At 34.2% G+C, this 20,858-nt stretch overlaps 1 protein-coding gene across 1 annotated transcript in view; it reads left to right on the forward strand.

Annotated features, from left to right (window-relative positions):
* The window catches only part of LOC108905256 (protein gooseberry), a 48,392-nt gene extending 30,096 nt beyond the window's left edge, over window positions 1-18,296 (forward strand). Inside the window, exons 4-5 of the mRNA XM_018708060.1 lie at window positions 7,781-8,486; window positions 18,191-18,296. Of these exons, the coding sequence (XP_018563576.1) occupies window positions 7,781-8,486; window positions 18,191-18,296 (812 nt within the window). The remainder of the gene's footprint in view (window positions 1-7,780; window positions 8,487-18,190) is intronic.
* The last annotated feature ends 2,562 nt before the right edge of the window (window positions 18,297-20,858 follow it).

Raw genomic sequence — 20,858 nt, forward strand, 5'->3', positions numbered from 1 at the left:
ACTTCAACGTATGATGTAGAAAAGAAATCCGTAAGTACGCCTGGCAACATTACCAAAGTCTTGTTTATATGTTGCTAGGATACGCGTAGGTATGCGGGCCGCTGCATTTGATTCTTCCTAAAATTCTGCTGGTGGTGTACTCTACCGGCAATTCGGAAATTTAAAACTGCTGGCCTATTCCAGGAGCGGTCTGTGGCGATAGCTATTTTGTCCGTGTGTTTACTGTTTGTTTTTTACAATGTATTTCTCTGTTATCTTGAATATTGATTTATACTCTTTTGATTTGACGGCCATATCTGTTTTTTGTAACAGCTATAGTGACAAATAAATAATTATTAGTATTATTGTTATTATTACTTCCGATTCAAATACAAAGATAAATAAAAACTGATGCTCTTACCTGTGAAAATTCGTTAACAAGCTATATTATTTGTATACATTTATATTTTTAATAAAGAATATATTTTATAATTTCAAAATAATTGTTATATGGATATTATCCTCAAATGTGTGGGCTATAAAAGAAACGCCAGTATTATTAGCTAACTTTATTTACATTTGTTTATTATATTACATTAACAACACGACCACGATACAGTCGTTAAAGTCAGTTTAATAGACATTAATTGTTTTTCAAGGCAATCTTCGATTTTCCAATAATTGAAACAGATTTCCGCTTTGTGCGCGATAAAAAAAAAGACATGAGCCACCCCATCAACATTACAGCTAATATCGGGACTCTATAGATTCACGTGGTTCCAAAATTTTTGGTTTTATTTCAGAAACGTCTCCAGAAAAGTTATTTAAACTCTCGAATCGTACGTTAGTTTAATTTTCTACCGTCGAAAAACGATTTCCCCAAACACATCGGCTCCCGGGCACCAAATTAAATTAAAATATAATAAAAACTGCCCGTCAGAGGTGACTGAGAGGTTAATAATAAAATGAACCGTCATTATCTTTTGTAGGCAGCCACAGTTTTTGAATCGTCACGCTGCAGCCTGTGAGGTCCGCGCGAGGCGGCGGGCGATGAGATTTTCTGTCAATTTTCGAGTTGATTTGTGGCGAGTTTTTGTCCGGAGCGCGCGCTTTTGCAGCGTCGCTAAATGGCAGCGCAACTACAGAGCGTCTAGTGTTTCACTAAAATTGAAAGGGAAACTTAAAATAAAATCAATAAAAGTTGAAACATTTATACAAATGTTATTTCAATCTTAACTCTCGTAGTACTAATACTCGAATATTCACTCCAGTTGTAGCAGGCGGTGCTAACAGAGCACGCCACTGACTGTTGAGACGCCGTCGCGTCGCCGCGAACACGATTATACAGGATCTCTGTGGATCCAGTCTGTCATGTGTTCGAACGTCAACTCGATTACCCTGCAGATTATTAACCAGGGACGTATATAAGGCCAGTACACTATCCGTTTATTTAACCAAATATTAATCGAGACTTAATATATTATTGTTTTTAATTATTGTAATCAAACCACTGCATTTAAACAAAATGTTCACAAAAAACCAGATTAACGGACCACTTGTCTAGCACTACACGCTTTACACCACGCCACGAGCTGACCTAATGGGAACTATGGAAACAGATAAAGACAGCGCACGACAACCATATAATGGGGTGGAGTCACTCAATAAGGAGGACTTCGATTTAGCTACAAGTTACCAAATACGAGTTTATCTGCAGAATTTATTTAACAGACACCTATATTTAAGTGAAAGTACTCAGTTTTAGTTCAAATATTATTGAACTGTACTCAATAATTTCACTCAGTGGATTCGTACCTTTGTTGCTTTCACTCACGCCGATTTTTTTACAGGGTATCACGTTAAAAATTTTAGAGAACGATGTACAGGGTGATTCACTGTATTTTAACCCCCATTAACCCCAAAAAACGAAAAGAAGGTTTTTTTATTAAGAAAATAAGACACTTTACACTTAAACTTTTTTCAGGGATTTCTGCCTTTTTCCAATTACGTACAGATTTACAGATTTAGTTATAATATATTTTGACAGATGGGATTTTAACTAAATCTCATTAATTAGACCGTGTGATGCCTAATTACTCATGGACAATGTTATATGGTAGGCCGGGACAGTGAAAGGTAATGTCGTGACAACATTGTTATTGTTTGACAGTTTGTATTATAATTTAATTAAAATGGGTTACACAGAAGTAGAAAGTTGAAATATTATAGGAATTAAAATAGAGCAAAATTCTTCTCCATACTCTATTTAATAATAATTTTCTACTTCTTTGTATCCTATTTTAATTAAATAATAATACATATTGTCAATCAATAACAATGTTGTCAAGACATTACTACCTGTCACTGTCACGACCTACTATATAATGTCCATGAGTAATTAGACCTCTCACGACCTAATTAGTGCGATTTCGTTACATTACCTATACGCATTTTGGACCGTATTAATGTCCGATATATCAAAATATATGATAACTAAATCTATAAATCCTTACGTAATTGGAAAAAGGGCAGAAATGTCTGAAAGAGGTCTAACAATTACAAGATGTATTATTTTCTTAATAAAACACCTTCTTTTCGTTTTTTAATTGTATCTCCCTTACTGTTAGAGGTAGACCCAACAAACCTGATATGACTATGCTCCACAGGGAATGTTCTATCCAAATATGTAAAAATATACAGGGTGTCCCATTTAACTTAACAAAGTTAACATCCGCGGCCATTTTGTTTGGACTTCATTTGTTTTTCTACAATCATTTTCGAATAATTTATAAAAACTCGAGCAACTTTTATAATTCACATTTATTTATAACTCTTAAACAAAAAAGTTAAAGGGGGGTCAAAATATAGTGAAGCACCCTGTACGTATCTTAGAAAAAATACAACTAATCATATCCTAAACTGGAATGAACAGAAACATGTCGTAACAGTATGCCGTTTACAGGTATCTTGATACACAAAATGACAAATATAAAATTGATATTTGAGATGGCCGATTTATGATGACGTAGTTAGGGGGGAAGATTCTAGCCAATAAATTGTAAAAGAAACATTGTAAAAATAAGACGAAGTTCAAGAATATTTATTTTATTTCTGTAAATTCTTACAGACATTACGCATAGCTTCTAACTACGCAATTATCTATTTTAACCGAAAAATTTCCAAAAAAATGATTCTTTTCACTAAATTAAATGAAAAATTTACAGGACATGGCATTTTGCTTAAAAATTACATATACCTCCATTTTTTGCAGTGTGTAACGCACAACCTATGTAATTACTATTATTCAAAATGCAGGTTACTACATAAATAAATTATTTTCACTTTGACAATTTATTTCCGTAAAAGCTGATTTACATTGACAATTTATTGATCAATTAATTGATGAAGTCGCTTCATCAATAAATTGGACAAGTGTAATGCACCAAATCAGCTGTCAAATAACTTCATCAATTTTCATCAAGTTCTTGACGAATTAGAGCATGTTCTAATTTTCGTCAATTTCTTCGTGAAGTTCGGAAGTACCAACCCAACAGATTTCCAGACTCAGATCAGTAATGAGTTTATGTTATTGGAATATGTAAATAATTGTGTGAAGTCATACTAGTTTTGCATTGTTTTTACTGATTTGTTACTTACAAACACTAATATTCATATATGTGTCAAAACGTACTGCTGTTGTGTCACTACAATTATGAGTGGAAAGGTGACATTTTTGAAATTTATTTGCTTCTTTGATTCATTGGTAGAACTGATTCATACGTCAAAAAACTTGACAAAGTCTGTGGCAGTGTAAAACCACACTGTTTACCAATAAATTCGCGAATTAATTGATAAAGAACTTCGTCAATTTATTGATGAATAAATTGTCAATGTAAAACAGCTTTAAGACATGTAGGCTATTGATTATATCCAAAGAACAGGGTTAAAAGGAACTATAGCGTTCAAGCAATTTTATTGCAAGAATCGTTCAAAGGGTAATTTTAGATGAAAAAACCGCAGAGTGGTATTAAATTAGAGATTCAGATTTTTAATTATAGCTTGAAAACGAAGCAAAATTTCGCTATAGTTCATAGGAAAAATCATTTAGAGAATTGAATTTCCCATCGATATGACTTATTTGAATGATTTAAAAATTCTATGCAAAAAATTGTTACTAAAAACAATTTGAGAAAAGCAAAAAATTCGATTATCTATTTTTTTTTACTTTTTAGCCTCTAGTTTTTTTTTTGAGTAAAGATAAGTATAGGCATTGCTTCATAAGAAAAAGTTGAATTTTTTTCAAAAAAAAAGGAAGGATTCGTTCAAGGATTTTCATCACATGACTTGTTTGAAGGGTCATTTAAAATGAAAAAGACCGCGGGGTGCTATTAAATTAGAGGGTTGAAATTGAAGATAGGGGTGAAAATGTACATTTGCAGTTTTTTAAATATACCACGAAAACGAAGCAAAACTTTTGTAGAGAATTGAATTTTCCATCGAAACGGCTTATTTAAAAATTTACAAGACAAATTTTATGCAAAAAATCGTTAATAAACAATTTTAAAAAAGTAAAAAATAAGATTTTCTGATTTTTTAAATTTTTTTGACTCCAATTTTTTTTAGTAAAAGTAGCAAAGAAAATTGCTGTACAAAAAAACTAGATGAGATTCCCTTTAAAATGATGCGTTTTCAAAAGTTTTTGAACTAATATTGACTGAGTTATAACCGGTCAAACTTGAATATTTTTTAGATTTTCGTCGTTTTTAACATAAATTAGAATCAAAAAAGTAAAAAAAATAAAAAATCTTATTTCTGCTTTTTTAAAAAAACATTTTTTTTTTCAAATATTTTAAATAATCCATTTCGATGGGAAATTCAATTCTCTACATAATTTTTCCTATGAACTATAGCGAAATTTTGCTTCAATTTCGAGCTACCATTAAAAAACTGAAAGAAGTGCATTTTCACACCTATCTCCAATTTCTACCCTCTAATTTAATAGCACTCCGCGATTTTTTCATCTAAAAGGACCGTTTTAATGATTCATGTAATAAAATATCTTAAACGTCATAGTTCCTTTTCAAATCCCATAATCAATAGCCCAATTTGTGCGGAAAGAGAAACGATAGTGTTTTGGGAACTCACAACTGCCTGTGTTCAAAGATTTTGTTCAATTGCTACATTTTACAAAATTGTGAGGCACAGAATAATACTCAAAACGAATTATAGCGGCCACTGAAAGAAACAAATCGTAATACATATAAATTTAGCATGAATATTATCGTAATCGATCAATTTATTCCAAATTCTTGGACTTTTATCCGCGCTTTCAGTACAAAGCATATCTTTAAATACGATAAATTGCACAGTCTCGATACTCAACCGAAAACAAAGCCGAGAGGCCCACAAAAAATTACGCTTATCCATCACCGTGACGAAATTACATCTCAATACAAATATTCCTAGATATCATTTACTTCGGAATAATAATATTCAATAGACTGTGCCCACGGCGACCTATTTCTCGAAATGTATTGTAATTCTTGTAAATTAGGGTTAATTTCCGACAGATCCCCGCCCCTGTTGCCCACGCAGATGCCCGGTCAGCGTTTTAGATAAACTGGAATTAAGTTCTTGTAAAATAAGTTTTATTACATGCAATTTTTTCCGAGGTCTCGCTGGGAATGCTAATGTCAGGGATTACCTTAATTTCTGCCGTAAGAACGGTGATCGGCCGCTTATCTGCAAAAAAATGGTAAGAAAATTTCGCCGACCTACATACTGGAGCACGTATGGTCGTGTAATTAGCGACCACGTACTTTTAGAAAGAAGGTACAGTCGGCGCAGTAGAAATCGGGACAAGCGGTGTTACGTTATTGGTACGGAGCTGTAGTCCGCAGAGTAGTTGTGGGATTATGTCACATTAATGAGGTAAAGTAAGAATACTTGAATGGTTTAAAGATGGATGGTCACTATACGCGGAAGCGGAGACAAGAATACCTTTAATAATAATTACAAACAATAAAAAAATTTAATTATTTATTTCCGACAGGTTTAATTTGCTATTACAGGAAATTTTTTAAATGCAATTGAAAATCTTTTACTGAAATCAAGGCACTGCCTATTATGTACTTCTTGGAGTCCTTAGGAATATCGTAATACTGCGAGATATCGAAAAAGAAATTATACAGGGTGATTCTTAAGTAGAGGTCAAAAATCCAGGGACGTATTCTGTGGCAAAAATAAGGGTTTTTTGTTATTAAACGTGGGGTCTTAGGACAACCATTGTCCAGCTACAGCGTATCAAAAATTAAAAAATAAATCAGTTTTTAATTTTTAATTTCTAAACCGCTTGAAATAATTTAAACAAATTCGGTGTGCATATTTAGTATGACAATAAGTATGAAAAAAATTACTACCTTTAGAAACTTACCAGTGGCGAAGGTGTGGATCATTATTTGCCAAAAAAAAATATATCAAAAAATTGATATAAATAAAATAGGTGCGCCATTATATTATCTTCACTTTTTGTTTCTTTACACTTTTTTGTATTCCAAACCGATTGACAACAAAATTGATCTATTTGATCAACTGCATTTTTACGATACATTACATTACGTAAAATAATAACAAAATAATTAATTATCAATGGAATTACTTTACTATGCTTTCTTATAACAAATGTTGGGAATGGCCACCTTCAGCCAAAATGCATGCTTCAGATTTTCTTGAAATTGTAGCTCGAACACAAACATTCCAGGAGTAGCTCTTATCACTTCGCAACCAGCTATAATTTGTTGACGTAAGTGTTCCTCAGATTCAATGTAAACTAATCTCTTGAGATGTCCCCAAACAAAAAAATCAATAGGATTCATATCGGGTGGTCTGGGTGGCCAAGGTTGACCTGATTTTTGAGTGCCTCGTCCAATCACGTTATTACCGAATTTTTCGGTACCCACACCTCCGCCACTGGAAGGTTTCTAAAGCTGGTAATTTTTTGTTTCATATTTACTGTCATCCTAAATATGCACACTGAATTGGTTAAATTATCTCAAGCGGTTTAGTAATTCAAAATTAAGAACATATTTTTTTTTTAATTTTTGACACGTACTTGTTGTTTAATATACAATAATTGTTTTTTTATCATAATTTTTTATCATAATATCAATAATTTTTTATCATGTTTTATTGGTATTCTTCAAAATAGTCGATATAAAACTATCGATAATAATATTCATTCATAAATTTAAAGACCATGAACTCATTTCGGCCAATAATATAACTCGTTTTATAAAATTTAATCCCATTACAGCATATATGATGTTTTTCTACAATTACTCATCATACCTCTTGTAAATCACCCGGTAGACCATCCTCGCAACATTTAACATCAATCCGAGTCAAAGAAAAACATTGAATGCCTGTGCATAATTAGATTTACTTTAATTACCGTTTTTATAAATAGATATTTACAAAACTCCTCGAACACAATGTGAATTTGCAGGTTTATTACTAGTTTTTTCTACATCCACTGCAGCGTAGCGAGATTACTATTTGTACACATAATTACCCAAGAAATAATTAGTTTCTTTCTTCTCAATGGGATACATCCACAACAGACGTAATCTTCTTCTTACCTACATAGTAGAGTTAATAGAGAATATTTGTTTCGTGGTTTTTGTTGAAAATGGACTACTGAATAGCATACAAGACCTTCTGACCTGTGCCTTATTGAGATTTTCTTTTACACATTGAGATATCCAACAAATCTTTTATTCTTAACAAGTCTCTTTTTTTTCAGGACCCAACTCTTCATGCGACGAAAGCGACACAGAATCAGAACCTGGCATTCCTCTGAAGAGGAAACAACGCCGTTCAAGAACCACCTTCACAGGGGAGCAGCTGGAGGCCTTAGAACGCGCTTTCAGTCGTACCCAATACCCCGATGTCTACACTCGCGAAGAACTAGCTCAGAAAACCAAACTAACTGAAGCACGCGTTCAAGTCTGGTTCTCCAATAGAAGAGCTCGTTTACGCAAACAACTGAACTCCCAACAACTTAACGCCTTCAACACCATGTCCCTCCAAACCGCTTTTCCAGTGCAACAGCACTACACCGATCCAACTTTCAACCAGAGCACCTGGGCGCAACAGACCTACGCCAGTGCTGCTGCTCTGGGCACCACACCTTCCTTAGCTGGTGCTCTACCTTCCAGTGCCCTTCCCAGCTCGTGCTTACCGCATTCTCTTTCGTCCAGCACTAGTTCCACCTTGGGTAGTACCACCAACACCACGTCTACTCCCGGTAGCCAGAATGCTTTGTACAATTCTTATGGAGGTGGTACCAGTCTGGAACATAACGGCGTGAATCAGTTTGGGTACAACATGGCGCAAGTGTCGCCGAACCAGCACAGCGTATCGCCCCAGCAGAGCGCAGTGTGGGCCAGGCATGCTCAGGGCAATAAGGTGGCTGAGAATCTTAGTGCTTCATGGCATGAAAATTACAGGTAAGAGCAAATGTTTCTGATGCAGGGGGTCTGGAAAGTACGTGGACAACGTAAGGTCAGATATTTCTTGGCTCTCAGTTGGTCAATTTGATATGTTGTAGCCTTTTCAATGTGGTACCACGAAGAAAAAGAAATATTCAGTCTTAAATGTAATGGGATTCAAGATGTTCTATAGCTTTTTTAGGTATATAATAAATAAATATTTGCAGAAAGTTTATATGAATGTGCTCCCTAAATTTCAATCCAGGGATCCTACCACGTTTTAGTGACATGAAACAATTTGTGTTTGAAGACAATACTTAAACCAATTAAAGAAGCTTTGGAACAACTTTATCGAATCTTAGAAGGCAAGGAAAAAAAGAAGAGAACTATGGACCTGTGGATCTTATTTTCCTTTAAGAGTCAGTTTTATGAACAAAATGAAGGAGCAACCATGAGTTCACCTTTACCCTCGGTCTTGGTAATCCTTTAAGAGGAAGGCCCTGGAATTAGCAGCAACATAGATGGTGAGCAAGCGCCATCTATGAAATGGACCCCTGGACGAGGAACTATATCATCAAGGATTAACTCTCAGGGGATGAAATGGAATAGAATGGGAAATAGAAGAAACATTCAACGAGTCGCCAGAAAGATAAAAACGAAGACTATCTATCTCCTCTATATTCAGTGTGTATCAGCCAAATGGAATAAATTCAACAATAAATAAATGGGGGCGTGTTCGAAAAAAACGCTCGGATACCGATTGGTATTTTTTTCAACAAAAACTTTGTATACAGGGTGTGTCATGTAACAGTAATCAATACCAACTTTCTTATTTTAAATGCAACACCCTGTATATTATTCAATACTTGGATTCAGATTCAGAAAATTCTAGACATATTTCATGTACAATATCCTATACCTATCTTCAACTGTTTCGGAAATACTAAGTGTTTTCAGATTTATTGCAAAAATTAACATAAAAAAAAGAAAATTATTTGGTTACAGAAATTCGCTATAATACTTATTCGCTCAATACTTATTTCCCATTTATCTCTTGATAATGTGAAAGTAAGCAAAAATCATTTCAGCGTTGTGTAAATAAAAAAAAACTACTATAAATAGTTTTGTTTACTTTTGATTAAAACGCCTGGCCTTAGCAACGTGGTGTCTGCCTACATGACAGTAGTTATCAGTGTTATAGTCGTTTGAATTTCATTAACTGCATATCAGAAAAATGGTTCATTTAACAGAAATGCACAAAGTAACAATTCTACAGATGATTGGTTATGGAGATCACACACAGACACAAATGGAAGTTGCTCGCTTATTTCATGAAAGATTTCCAAATTTGTCGCCTATATCCCAAGGAAGAATTAGTAAAATAGAAAAGCAGTTTCGCGAGCTTGATCATGTAAGGCAGATAAAAAAGCAGCTGCCAATGCAATAAGTGATGATAACAAATTGGATATCATGCTTGAGTTTGAGGAAAACCCACATACAAAAGCAGCCCCAATGTTCGATATTAGCCATTAATCGATTATTCGAATATTAAAAGAATGTAAAATGCATCCCTATAAAATGAAACCAACTCAGGAGCTCATGGAAGACGATTTTGGCAAACTTATATCCTGATCCAGCAGACCCACAAGTTCCAGCGAATATGATATGGCTTCACCAAGATGGAGCACCGCACCAAATCATTGCCAGACAGTACCTCAACCGAATATTTCCAAATCGATGGATAGGGACGCAAGGATCGATGGAATGGCCAGCACAATCCCCTGATCTGTCACCATTAGACTTCTTCTTATGGGAATATGTCAAAAGTATTGTATACAAAACTAAACCCCTCGACTTCGCTGACTTAAGAAGACGAATAACACTTGCGATTAAATCGGTCACGCCTGAGATGTTGAGTAACGTTAAACGAATTCTATTTAAAATTAGGATGTTGCCAAGACGTTCACGGCGAGCATTTTGAACGACTACATTGGCATTAATGTTTTTTTTTTGCTTTTTTACATTATCAATAAATAAACAGTATTACTTATTAGTTTTTGAGTGTGTCGTGGCGAATTTCTGTAATCAAATAATTTTCTTTCTTTAATGTTAATTTTTGAAATAAATCTGAAAACACTTAAAAATATATTTCCGAAACAGTTGAAGGTAGGTGTAGGGCATTGTACATGAAATATGTCTAGAATTTTCTGAAGAATCTAAAAATTGAATAATATACAGACAGGGTGTTGCATTTAAAATAAGAAAGTTGGTATTCACCACTGTTACATGACACGCCCTGTATAAAAAGTTTTTATTAAAAAAAATGTAAAAACTAAAAATACCAATCGACGTGTCCGAGCGTTTTATCGAACACGCCCACATTTGTTTATTATTGAATTTATTCCAATTGGCTGATACACACTGTATATATAAGGAAGTAATGACGAGACAGCACTTCAAGGGAGATTAGAGCAGTATTTCTCAGGACGAACAAGATCCTGGTGCACAGGCAACAAACCAAAAACACGATAGGTTAAAGAAATTTAAGTGTCACTTAAAGAACAACAACTCAACAATTAGTAATTATTGCAAAACACAGGGCAGTTTCATTTCACTTTAAATATCATTGAAAATTATTTCAAATAGGCTTTTGGTCTTCGTCGTTTTTGCTATTCCAATCATTTTGTCTCTATTTCTTCTAAATTTCTTATATTTTTTGGCGATATTAAAAAACAGTGGTTAACCATAAACCAAACTAAAAAAGATAAATTAATTAAACAAAAAATTTTATTAAAAAAAAAGTAATAAATAAATTAAAATTATTAATTATACATTCCAGAAATTCTTTATCTTTGTTATGTAGGTCAGGAAAAAAGCTGGGAAATGACCATTTCGCGACTTTTTGTTTCGGCAAGCTGAATTTATCACTATAGATGCTAAATATTATGTACAATAACATATTAGGTTCCACAGTCATAAAAATGAGGGGAAGATTGTTTGCAGTGTGGTTAATTGTATAATTTTTACGTAAATTCACGTTTTTCGCTTATAACTTTTTTCCGTTCATTTCCACGAGAAAACAGTAACACACTTTTTTTTTGGCTTCAAAAGACCTACAAAACTAGCTCTCGAGCGTCAAAAAATATTGATTAGATTAAAAGTTATAAACAGAAGATATTTATTTATGACTTTTAAATTAAACATTTATAAACTGCGTTTTTAGTACCAGAACGTTTTGTCATCGCATCCTCTCATTCCTTATCACTGACGAATAACTCACACGAAATCTGGATTCGGTAAGTTGAATAGTTTACAAGTTATGGCCTTATAAACAAATTAAGCTCTTTTCATAAGCTTTCCGAATATGTAATAATATATAACTATATCACGCTCGTGCGTCGTATATTTTGCATTTTGCAACTAAGTCTAAAAAATAAAAAAATTTCCAAGCTGCAAATTTGAAATAAAAAAAATGATAGATTTCAATGTATTACTATGAAATCTACCATGAAAAAAATCAGTGCGATTGTGGAAGATCCTCGGGACCCTCCAGACTAATAATTAGTTAATTTGTTTATAAGGCCATAACTTGTAAACTATTCAACTTACCGATTCCAGACTTCGTGTGAGTTATTAGAAAGTGATAAGGAATGAGAAGATGCGATGCCAAAACGTTCTGGTAATAATAACGCAGTGAAAAACGTGAATTTACTTAAAAATTATACAATTAACCAGCCTGTAAACAATCCCCCCCCCATTTTTATGACTGTGGAAACTAGTATGTTATGGTGCATAATATTTAGCATCTATAGTGATAAATTCAGCTTGCCGAAACAAAAAGTCGCGTTCAACTATATGTTTTCTGGACTAATGGTTGAACAGAATGTCAGGGTTAGGTATTGTTGGAACCAATAATTTAAAATTGAATGACACGAAGACTCAAACAATATGTTTTACCGCTGATAAATAAACAGCTGATTCAACAACAGTAAACTTTCTGGGAATGTCTGAAATTTTTTGTTTTCTTTGCGTCGATTGAAGTATGTGACAACTTCGCTAGAGTGTTTCTAATATATTTGATCTTAATATACTCTTTAATTTAATTATGTCATTTTTGTTCGATTCTATTTTACTATTTCCCATCCACAATCATTTATTTCATTGCTTCACTGACCTCTAGCGCGTTTCGAATGCGCTGCGTCGCAATAATTGTCGCATATCCCATCGAGTCGGTTTCTCGGGCTGACTTTCGAACGCGCTGATCGTTTTTTACGCAAAAATGTCCGAGCAAATAGAAGGGGCACCGCAGTCGATTATTAAATAATTAATTGCCGGGAATTATGAGCGGATCCAGGGTCACATTAAGACGAAATAACACGACCAGGGCACTCATTAGTCGGAATTAATCGCACTCGGATGTTATTCAGATGCTGGACAACCGGCAATTACACAGCGGAGCAGATCCCGCGTCCGACGGCAGGCCGGCCGATACCGGCTCGGTCTTCTCCTGGCCGACTGGGTGGAAGGCTTGTCATTGGAATAAATTCCAGATGGTACTACCACGGTACGCAATCATTGAATGCTTAAACTGAGATCGTGCTAAGCCAAATTACATGGTGTTACTTAATGGGCGACGGTGCCGCTCTCTATTTACGTCTAAGAGCGTCGCTACTGCCATGAATTATTGTTTGGGCTCCGTGTGATTAATATTGTCGGATGATGGGGTACTTGGGAACTTTTAAGGAGCAGCAGGCTGTGGGAAATCAGAGATGAGTGTAAATCTGGTTAGTAGCCATGAAGGGCGTCGAAATACTGATAGGGCTTCCCCTTTTTCAGAACTATGCATCTATGCTTTCTGACCTTGAATCTATGTTAATAGGGATCATAATCGGGTTGTTGAAGATGGTGATCATCATCCCTCATCGACGCGTTACTACGAAATTAAGCTTGGAAAACATCAGATCTATAAGAAAAAACATGATATAAAATTAAATTTGACTAAAAATTTACGTTGGCTACATTGGCGTTGAAATGCATATTGAATGAATGAAACCGTGCACTTATAATTGACTGTACAGGGTGTCCGGTAAGTACCTCCTAATCTCTCGGGAGTGTATAGGGGAGGTCAAAATAAAACTAATCCTTCCTATAATTTTTTTTCCTAATGTGCCCCCTAACGGAGTTATGGGGGGTCAAAGGGGTACCTAGAAATTAACGTTTAGGGTTATAACTTTGAAACCACCCTGTATATTTTAATAAAATTTTCGTACGTTGTATTACACATGGAGCTCTACGATTTGATGCTAAAATCAACTTTTTGCTATTATCAGGTGTCCAGAAACGGACTGGCCCTATCACAATTTTTCTCAAAATTTTGACAGAAGTAATTTTATCAAACTGAAAATATTATTATTAGATACTCTGAAGGTTTTTCTTTAAAAATGGTACTCTTTATTTATTTCGAAAAAATGAACGGTTTGCGAGATAAATCGGTTTTGAAAAAAATTGGTAACAAATACAACAACAATTAAAATTTATTTTTTTACAATAAAATCATTCCCGCTAGTGCCAGCCTACAGATTCACCATAAACATTTACTGGTGGTGAATTAAGGGAATGAATAATGCCGTTTCTTGTAAAATCAACATCTATGACCAAAATACATCTACAAATTATTATTGCTCTTGTCTCCATGGAGTTCTTTTCTATTGTTTTCGTTGTTAGACCCTGTTGATTTTAAAGTACTTGTCAAAGGCGCGTGACAGAATAAAAATTCAATTTTATTGTGGTATTCGTTTTAAGCCGTTAGAAATAACATTTAAAAATGGAAGAATATTCCTGTGCAGAATATGCTGATATGCACCTAATTTATGGGGAAGCATTATGCAACTCCGTGGAGGCAAGAAGACTTTATGAGGAAAGGTTTCCGGGTCGACATTTGCCGAGTCCAAAAACTTTTGAAAGAGTTGATCGTAGTTTAAGAGAAACAGGTAAAAAAAAATAGTGAAAAACGTTAGTGAAACTAATTTCTTCCGAATCCTTTATTTAGGAAGCTTTTTGCCACGCCGTGGTGGAGCAGGAGCCCCGAGGAGAGTACGAGACCCTCATGTAGAGGAACAAATATTGGAAGACGTTGCTAATAATCCTTCAAATAGCATAAGGAAGCTTGCGGCGCAAAACAATGTTACAAAATGGGCTGTACATGAAACTCTGAAAGAACAATTGCTTTACCCGTACCACATCCAAAAAGTACATGCTATGTCTCCAGATGATTATCCAAAAAGACTTCAATACGCCAATTGGTTTTTACAGCATCATATTCGGAATCATAATTTTGGTACATCTATTTTGTTCACCGATGAAGCAGGTTTTACAAGAGACGGCATAATTAATTCGCATAATCTACATGTCTGGGATGAAGAAAACCCTCACGCTTTAGTTCAAACTCGCTACCAACAAAGGTTTATGGTGAATGTGTGGGCTGGCATTATCGGGAATCATTTGATTGGTCCATTTATTCTGGAGCAAAGACTTAATGGTGCTCTTTATTTGCAATTTTTAGAGGAAAATCTAAATATTTTGTTAGAAGAAGTGCCCCTTCAAATAAGAACTGAAATGTGGTACATGCATGACGGTGCACCACCCCACTTTGATCGTTTAGTACGTCAACATCTGACGAATGTTTTTGGTGATCGATGGATAGGTCGAGGCGGACCTGTATTATGGCCACCTAGGTCGCCCGACCTAAACCCATTAGACTTTTTTCTGTGGGGTCATTTAAAAAATAACGTTTATTCAACACCCGTAAATAGTAGAGAGGAACTTCTGCTGAGGCTAACACAGAACTGTGACCATCTCCGCAATAATCACGGAATATTATTTCAAGTGCACCGGGAAAACATTCGTAGGATTAGAAAGTGCATTGAAGTACGGGGTGCTCATTTTGAACATCTACCGAAGTAACATTTAGGTACCTTTGTTCATTGTTGAATGTTCTTTGTTGCATGTCTTGTAAGTAAGTTATTTTTCAAATGTTATTTTTAATTGGTCACTACTTGCTCATAAAGTATAGCCAACCCGTTCAAAGATTTCTGGACTTGATAAAGTTAAAGAAATTAAATGCATGAAATAATATGTAAAAAAAATAAATTTTAATTGTTGTTTTTGTTACCAATTTTTTTCAAAACCGATTTATCTCGCAAACCGTTCATTTTTTCGAAATAAATAAAGAGTACCATTTTTAAAGAAAAACCTTCAGAGTATCTAATAATAATATTTTCAGTTTGATAAAATTACTTCTGTCAAAATTTTGAGAAAAATTGTGATAGGGCCAGTCCGTTTCTGGACACCTGATAATAGCAAAAAGTTGATTTTAGCATCAAATCGTAGAGCTCCATGTGTAATACAACGTACGAAAATTTTATTAAAATATACAGGGTGGTTTCAAAGTTATAACCCTAAACGTTAATTTCTAGGTACCCCTTTGACCCCCCATAACTCCGTTAGGGGGCACATTAGGAAAAAAAATTATAGGAAGGACTAGTTTTATTTTGACCTCCCCTATACACTCCCGAGAGATTAGGAGGACACCCTGTATATTTTTCAAAAAGTAATTAATATTTACGTTCGGGTACACTGTTTATTTTATTTTTTTTATTCAAAATTTTTCAATTAATTTTGTAAAATTACTGTTATAAACGACAAAATTGTTAATAAAAAAAAATATAATAATATGCAGTACGCTGCAACACGTACTTCACTCGACGTTTTTTGAAATAACAAATTATAAAAAATAGTGTATACCTTAATATACAGGGTGTTTCAGGATTAAGTCGACAAACTTTAAGGAGATATTCCTCATAAAAAAATAAAAAAAAAATCAAGTATAATTTTTTTTCCAGAGACGCTTTATTTTCGAAATATAGGGCGTTAAAGATTTTTAAAAAAATTCGAATTTTTTAAATAATTTCTAAATGAAGAAGATTATTTCAGCCAAATTAGGCATGACACATCTTCTTATAAGATACCATTTTTCCATAGAAGTAGAAATCCCGCAAGCAATCAGTGGCGAAGTTATGGGAACTCAGACTCATTAAATTATAAAAAAAAATTAATACAGCCCTACTGAAAATAAAAAATTATGCTGTTTTTAGATAGAACAGTTTGTTATTGACAAAAAGTGTACTCGCTTTTTTCCTAATTCTTATAGTTTCATGGCAAAATTGATTTTTCGGAAGGGTGCTTCTGGATTCTGTCGGACTTCTACTTCTACGGAAAAATGGTATCTTATAAGATGTGTCATGCCAAATTTGGCTTAAATAGCCTTCTTCAATTGGAAGTTTTTGAACTTTTCTCATATTACCATTAGGACTCATTAAAACAAACAAATTAATATCAGAAAGTTTAGGAAATGTAACACCACGGAACACCATTGAACATCATGGAACACCATGGAACACCATAGAACACAATAGACCACATTTTAAAGGGAACGGAAAATAACTGAAATCCCCGTCCGTAAATCACACTTGTGCCACCGTGTACATCAATTAACAGTAAAACTAGAATTTATTCAGCCGCGGCCATGTTTCCGCAATTATTTTGACAAGGGAAAGCTGCAACGCTCTGAGTTATGATTAATACATCTAGGCATTAACAATGGTTGGCTTTCTTGTTGCCACCAATAAAGATAAGTTGTTCTTGCTGGCCAGCACATATCAACAGGCATTAATTCCTGTTTTATCTGCTTTTCGTGTCCAATCATAAGCGGGCGAAAAAACGGCCGGTTCTCGGAACGTCGACGCAACTACCTTTCAAATGCAATAATGATAAAGTCTTTGTTGATTGTGCAAGTTACAATACAACTGGCAATTCCGATTATTTTTTACGCGTGGTTTTAAGATGTGAGTACAAAGGCCCAAATCGAGATTCCCAAACTTGCCTCTTGCTAAGCCAAATTCGCAGTAACATGGTTAGGGTTAAAAATATCTCAGAGTAAAAGGGACGCTTAGTGCATACAGGGCGATTCACAAATGGCAATCAAAAATGAAATCTCGTGTTCTTTGGTGAATTTTAAAGGGAATCTTTCTTATAAAGTTTTTACCTAGGACGTTTCGTTAAAGAGATACTTACAGGGTGTTAAACTTCAAAAAACATTTTTAATTTTTTTAAATAATGTAAGAACTAGTAAATGAAATAATTTGAAATTGGCCACATGTATTTATGTAAACATTGTCCAAAATCTTCCCTTATCTAGTAATTTGTGGTTTGATGCATACTCAAGTTAGTCACTTATACATATTTATACACATTTCTGAATACCAGAATTGAGAATGAAATGAGGGCATCCTAAGTTGAGTGAAGCATAAGTCTGAGATGAGTGAAAGGTTAGCATAGATTTAGGAAAGTCTCTGAATTTGGCCCTTAATCTCTTACTGGCAGCAGGCATAATAGGTAAGACCTGAAATCGAAAATTCTAGAACACACCACACAACGGAGTGCCAATGAGTAAAAATAATCATTTTCTGGTAAAAATAATGTTTAGAGACGCTGTTTCTAGGCTAATAATTTTGGGTATTATGTTTATTAACATGAGTGTAAAAATTGCACACTCACTTATCACATCACACATCAAGTATGTGTTTTACCACATTTAATCTTTTTCTATGTTTATGTCTTTCACTGTTTCTGATTGAAACTGAGGCTACTTTCTTTTGTTTCAGTTTATTCGCTTCCGGAGTCCAATATGGGGCCCACTCGCCCAGCGAGGCCAAATCCGGCTACCCCTATTTCGGGGCCATGGAGATGTGTTCCAGCCGCGTACATTAGGGGGGGGGGGATAGGGGGTTCTAGTTCCAATTAAGTGCTTTAAACTTTACATTAATAGTAGCTATTTTTAACAGAATTCGTTACAGTGCCGGTAACTCGTATTTGTTATGAATTTAACAAACCGTAAATAACGCTTTGAACATCTTCAAGGCCTTTGTGTAATGAATATAGTAAGGTAGGCGTTTGTAAAGTGTAAATAAGTGTAAATAAGCCTTTTATTGGTACTATGTGTATACGGAGCTGTAGTAGAAGTTATAATTTATATTTTATTCGGTTGTCTTTGCTTGAAAACAACATTAGTGTGTTCGTATATTGTAAAAAAATATGTACATAAATTTTCTCATGCAATAAATAAAACAATTGTTTAAAGAAATCCGTTGCTTTTTATTATCCCTATAAATTGTTTTGTAATAAAGTGTGATTTATTGTTATAGTGTTTCAATTGCTGTAAAAAATGTTAGATGAAAGTCGAAATTCACAGTCCAAACCTGATGCTAATGTGAAGCGAATTATTGTAATAAAAAAGTAAATTATTGAAAATTCTTTGTGAAATATCCTTGGAAATAAAATGATAAATCGATACATTTACTAAATTCTTGCGTTTCAAAATCTCCATAAAAAAATTGGTTACAGAACAGTAGTGAGAACTTAAATGGTCCTTTCATCAGATTGCTCATGTTTTGTTTTGAAGGTAAGTATATTTTTTGTTGAAAATTATATGTAAGAGATTTCCCATGTACCAGAAAACTTCTATTATATTCTAAAGACGGGCCTATATTCTACCGCCATTCATAGAAGCAAATAAAACAATATTTTCTTTTTGTATTTCCAGAGACCCTAGTCAAACTTATTGTTAGCCTATCAAAGAATAATGAGTGATAATTTTGTTTCATTAGTAAAATAGAGAATTGTGAGCTCATTGAATAAAATGGAAGATTTTCACAGCAATGTCAAAATTAAATCAAAGTACTTAATCCCATATTTTTTTAGAGTTTTAAATATTGCAAACATACGAGGTTTGATCAAAATATTTATTATTATTATATTAAATTCCATTTTAACGCAAAATACCAGACAATCTTTCTGATCCGACATTTCGTCACATAAAAAATCGCCAAAAACACTGAGGTAAGTCTAGCTCATTCGATTGCTAAACACAAACAAAGCCTGGCAAGTACGTCACTGACGATGACGGTGTTACCAATAGACAAAAAAAATCAACTCGATGGGAATGATACAAAACGCGCAATTTGAAAATTCCCGTTACTTTTTAGTCAAACCTCGTATATTACATTATAGTGTTTCATCTAGTACAGTCCGTACGATATTTATTGAGACAAAATTCCAAGAATACCCCTGTGCCACTTTCATGGCATTAAACGCATTCGACACCCGTTATAGAAAGACGTTGGTGGCGTGGCGTTCACCGTAGCAGCTTTCAGTGCATATTGTCTTTTGCAGTTCTTTCGAATGGTATAATGGTTTCCTATAGGCCTATCTCCTCTGGTTTTTAATGTTTTTCTGTTTTTCGTGTAGTCAACGGATATGGCATAATTTCTTGCAAGGATGGCTGTGAAATTTTTAGTGGAACTTCAAAACAAGCACCTAATCTGTCAATCTAAATTTATTATTTATTCATGGAGAGTGTCACAAAATAATAAATATTAAATATATAAATGATTTTAACGCGAACACAAGAAGATCCACAGATTTTACGCAAAATCGAAACGAAGGCATTTTTAATAGAAACAATCGACACTTTTGGACATCAAAAAAATCCACATATCCGCGAAAGAAATTTTCAACATAAGTTTAATGTCAACGTATTTTGATTAGTGAAAGACTAATCAGGTGAGGTACTTTATTTACGAGTACAATTTAAATACACAAAGATACCTCCATATTTTGATACCAGATACCAGGATATACCAGTAGATCAACTAAGAAGCTGCTGGTATCAGCTAGACGGTGCTCCACCTTATTGTGGAAACAAGTATCCCGCCAATTAAATGAAATGTTGACAGACAGACAGGTGGATTAGACGTCTAAGATCCTGGGATTGACCATCAAGATCTCCAGATCTGTCACCACCACACTTTTATAACGAGCGTTCAAATAAAAACGTGGTCGAAGTTGGCTCTGACACATTGGACGTAGGGAGTAGCTTATAGCGACCAACGTAACCTNAAGTCGAAATTCACAGTCCAAACCTGATGCTAATGTGAAGCGAATTATTGGCAATAAAAAAGTAAATTATTGAAAATTCTTTGTGAAATATCCTTGGAAATAAAATGATAAATCGATACATTTACTAAATTCTTGCGTTTCAAAATCTCCGTAAAAAATTGGTTACAAAACAGAAGTGAGAACCCAAATGGTCCTTTCATCAGATTGCTCATAGGTATTTTGTTTTGAAGGTAAGTATATCTTTGTTGAAAATTATATGTAAAAAAGTCAAATAAAATGTTGGATGCAATTTTGAAGGTTCTGTGATAAAAATTACATTATTACTCACTGTTCGTGTTTTAAATCTCTGTTTTAGTAATGTTACAAAAGTTTGCA

This window comes from Anoplophora glabripennis, unplaced genomic scaffold (genome assembly GCF_000390285.2).
Source record: "Anoplophora glabripennis isolate ALB-LARVAE unplaced genomic scaffold, Agla_2.0 scaffold15, whole genome shotgun sequence".
NCBI classification, from domain to species: domain Eukaryota; kingdom Metazoa; phylum Arthropoda; class Insecta; order Coleoptera; family Cerambycidae; genus Anoplophora; species Anoplophora glabripennis.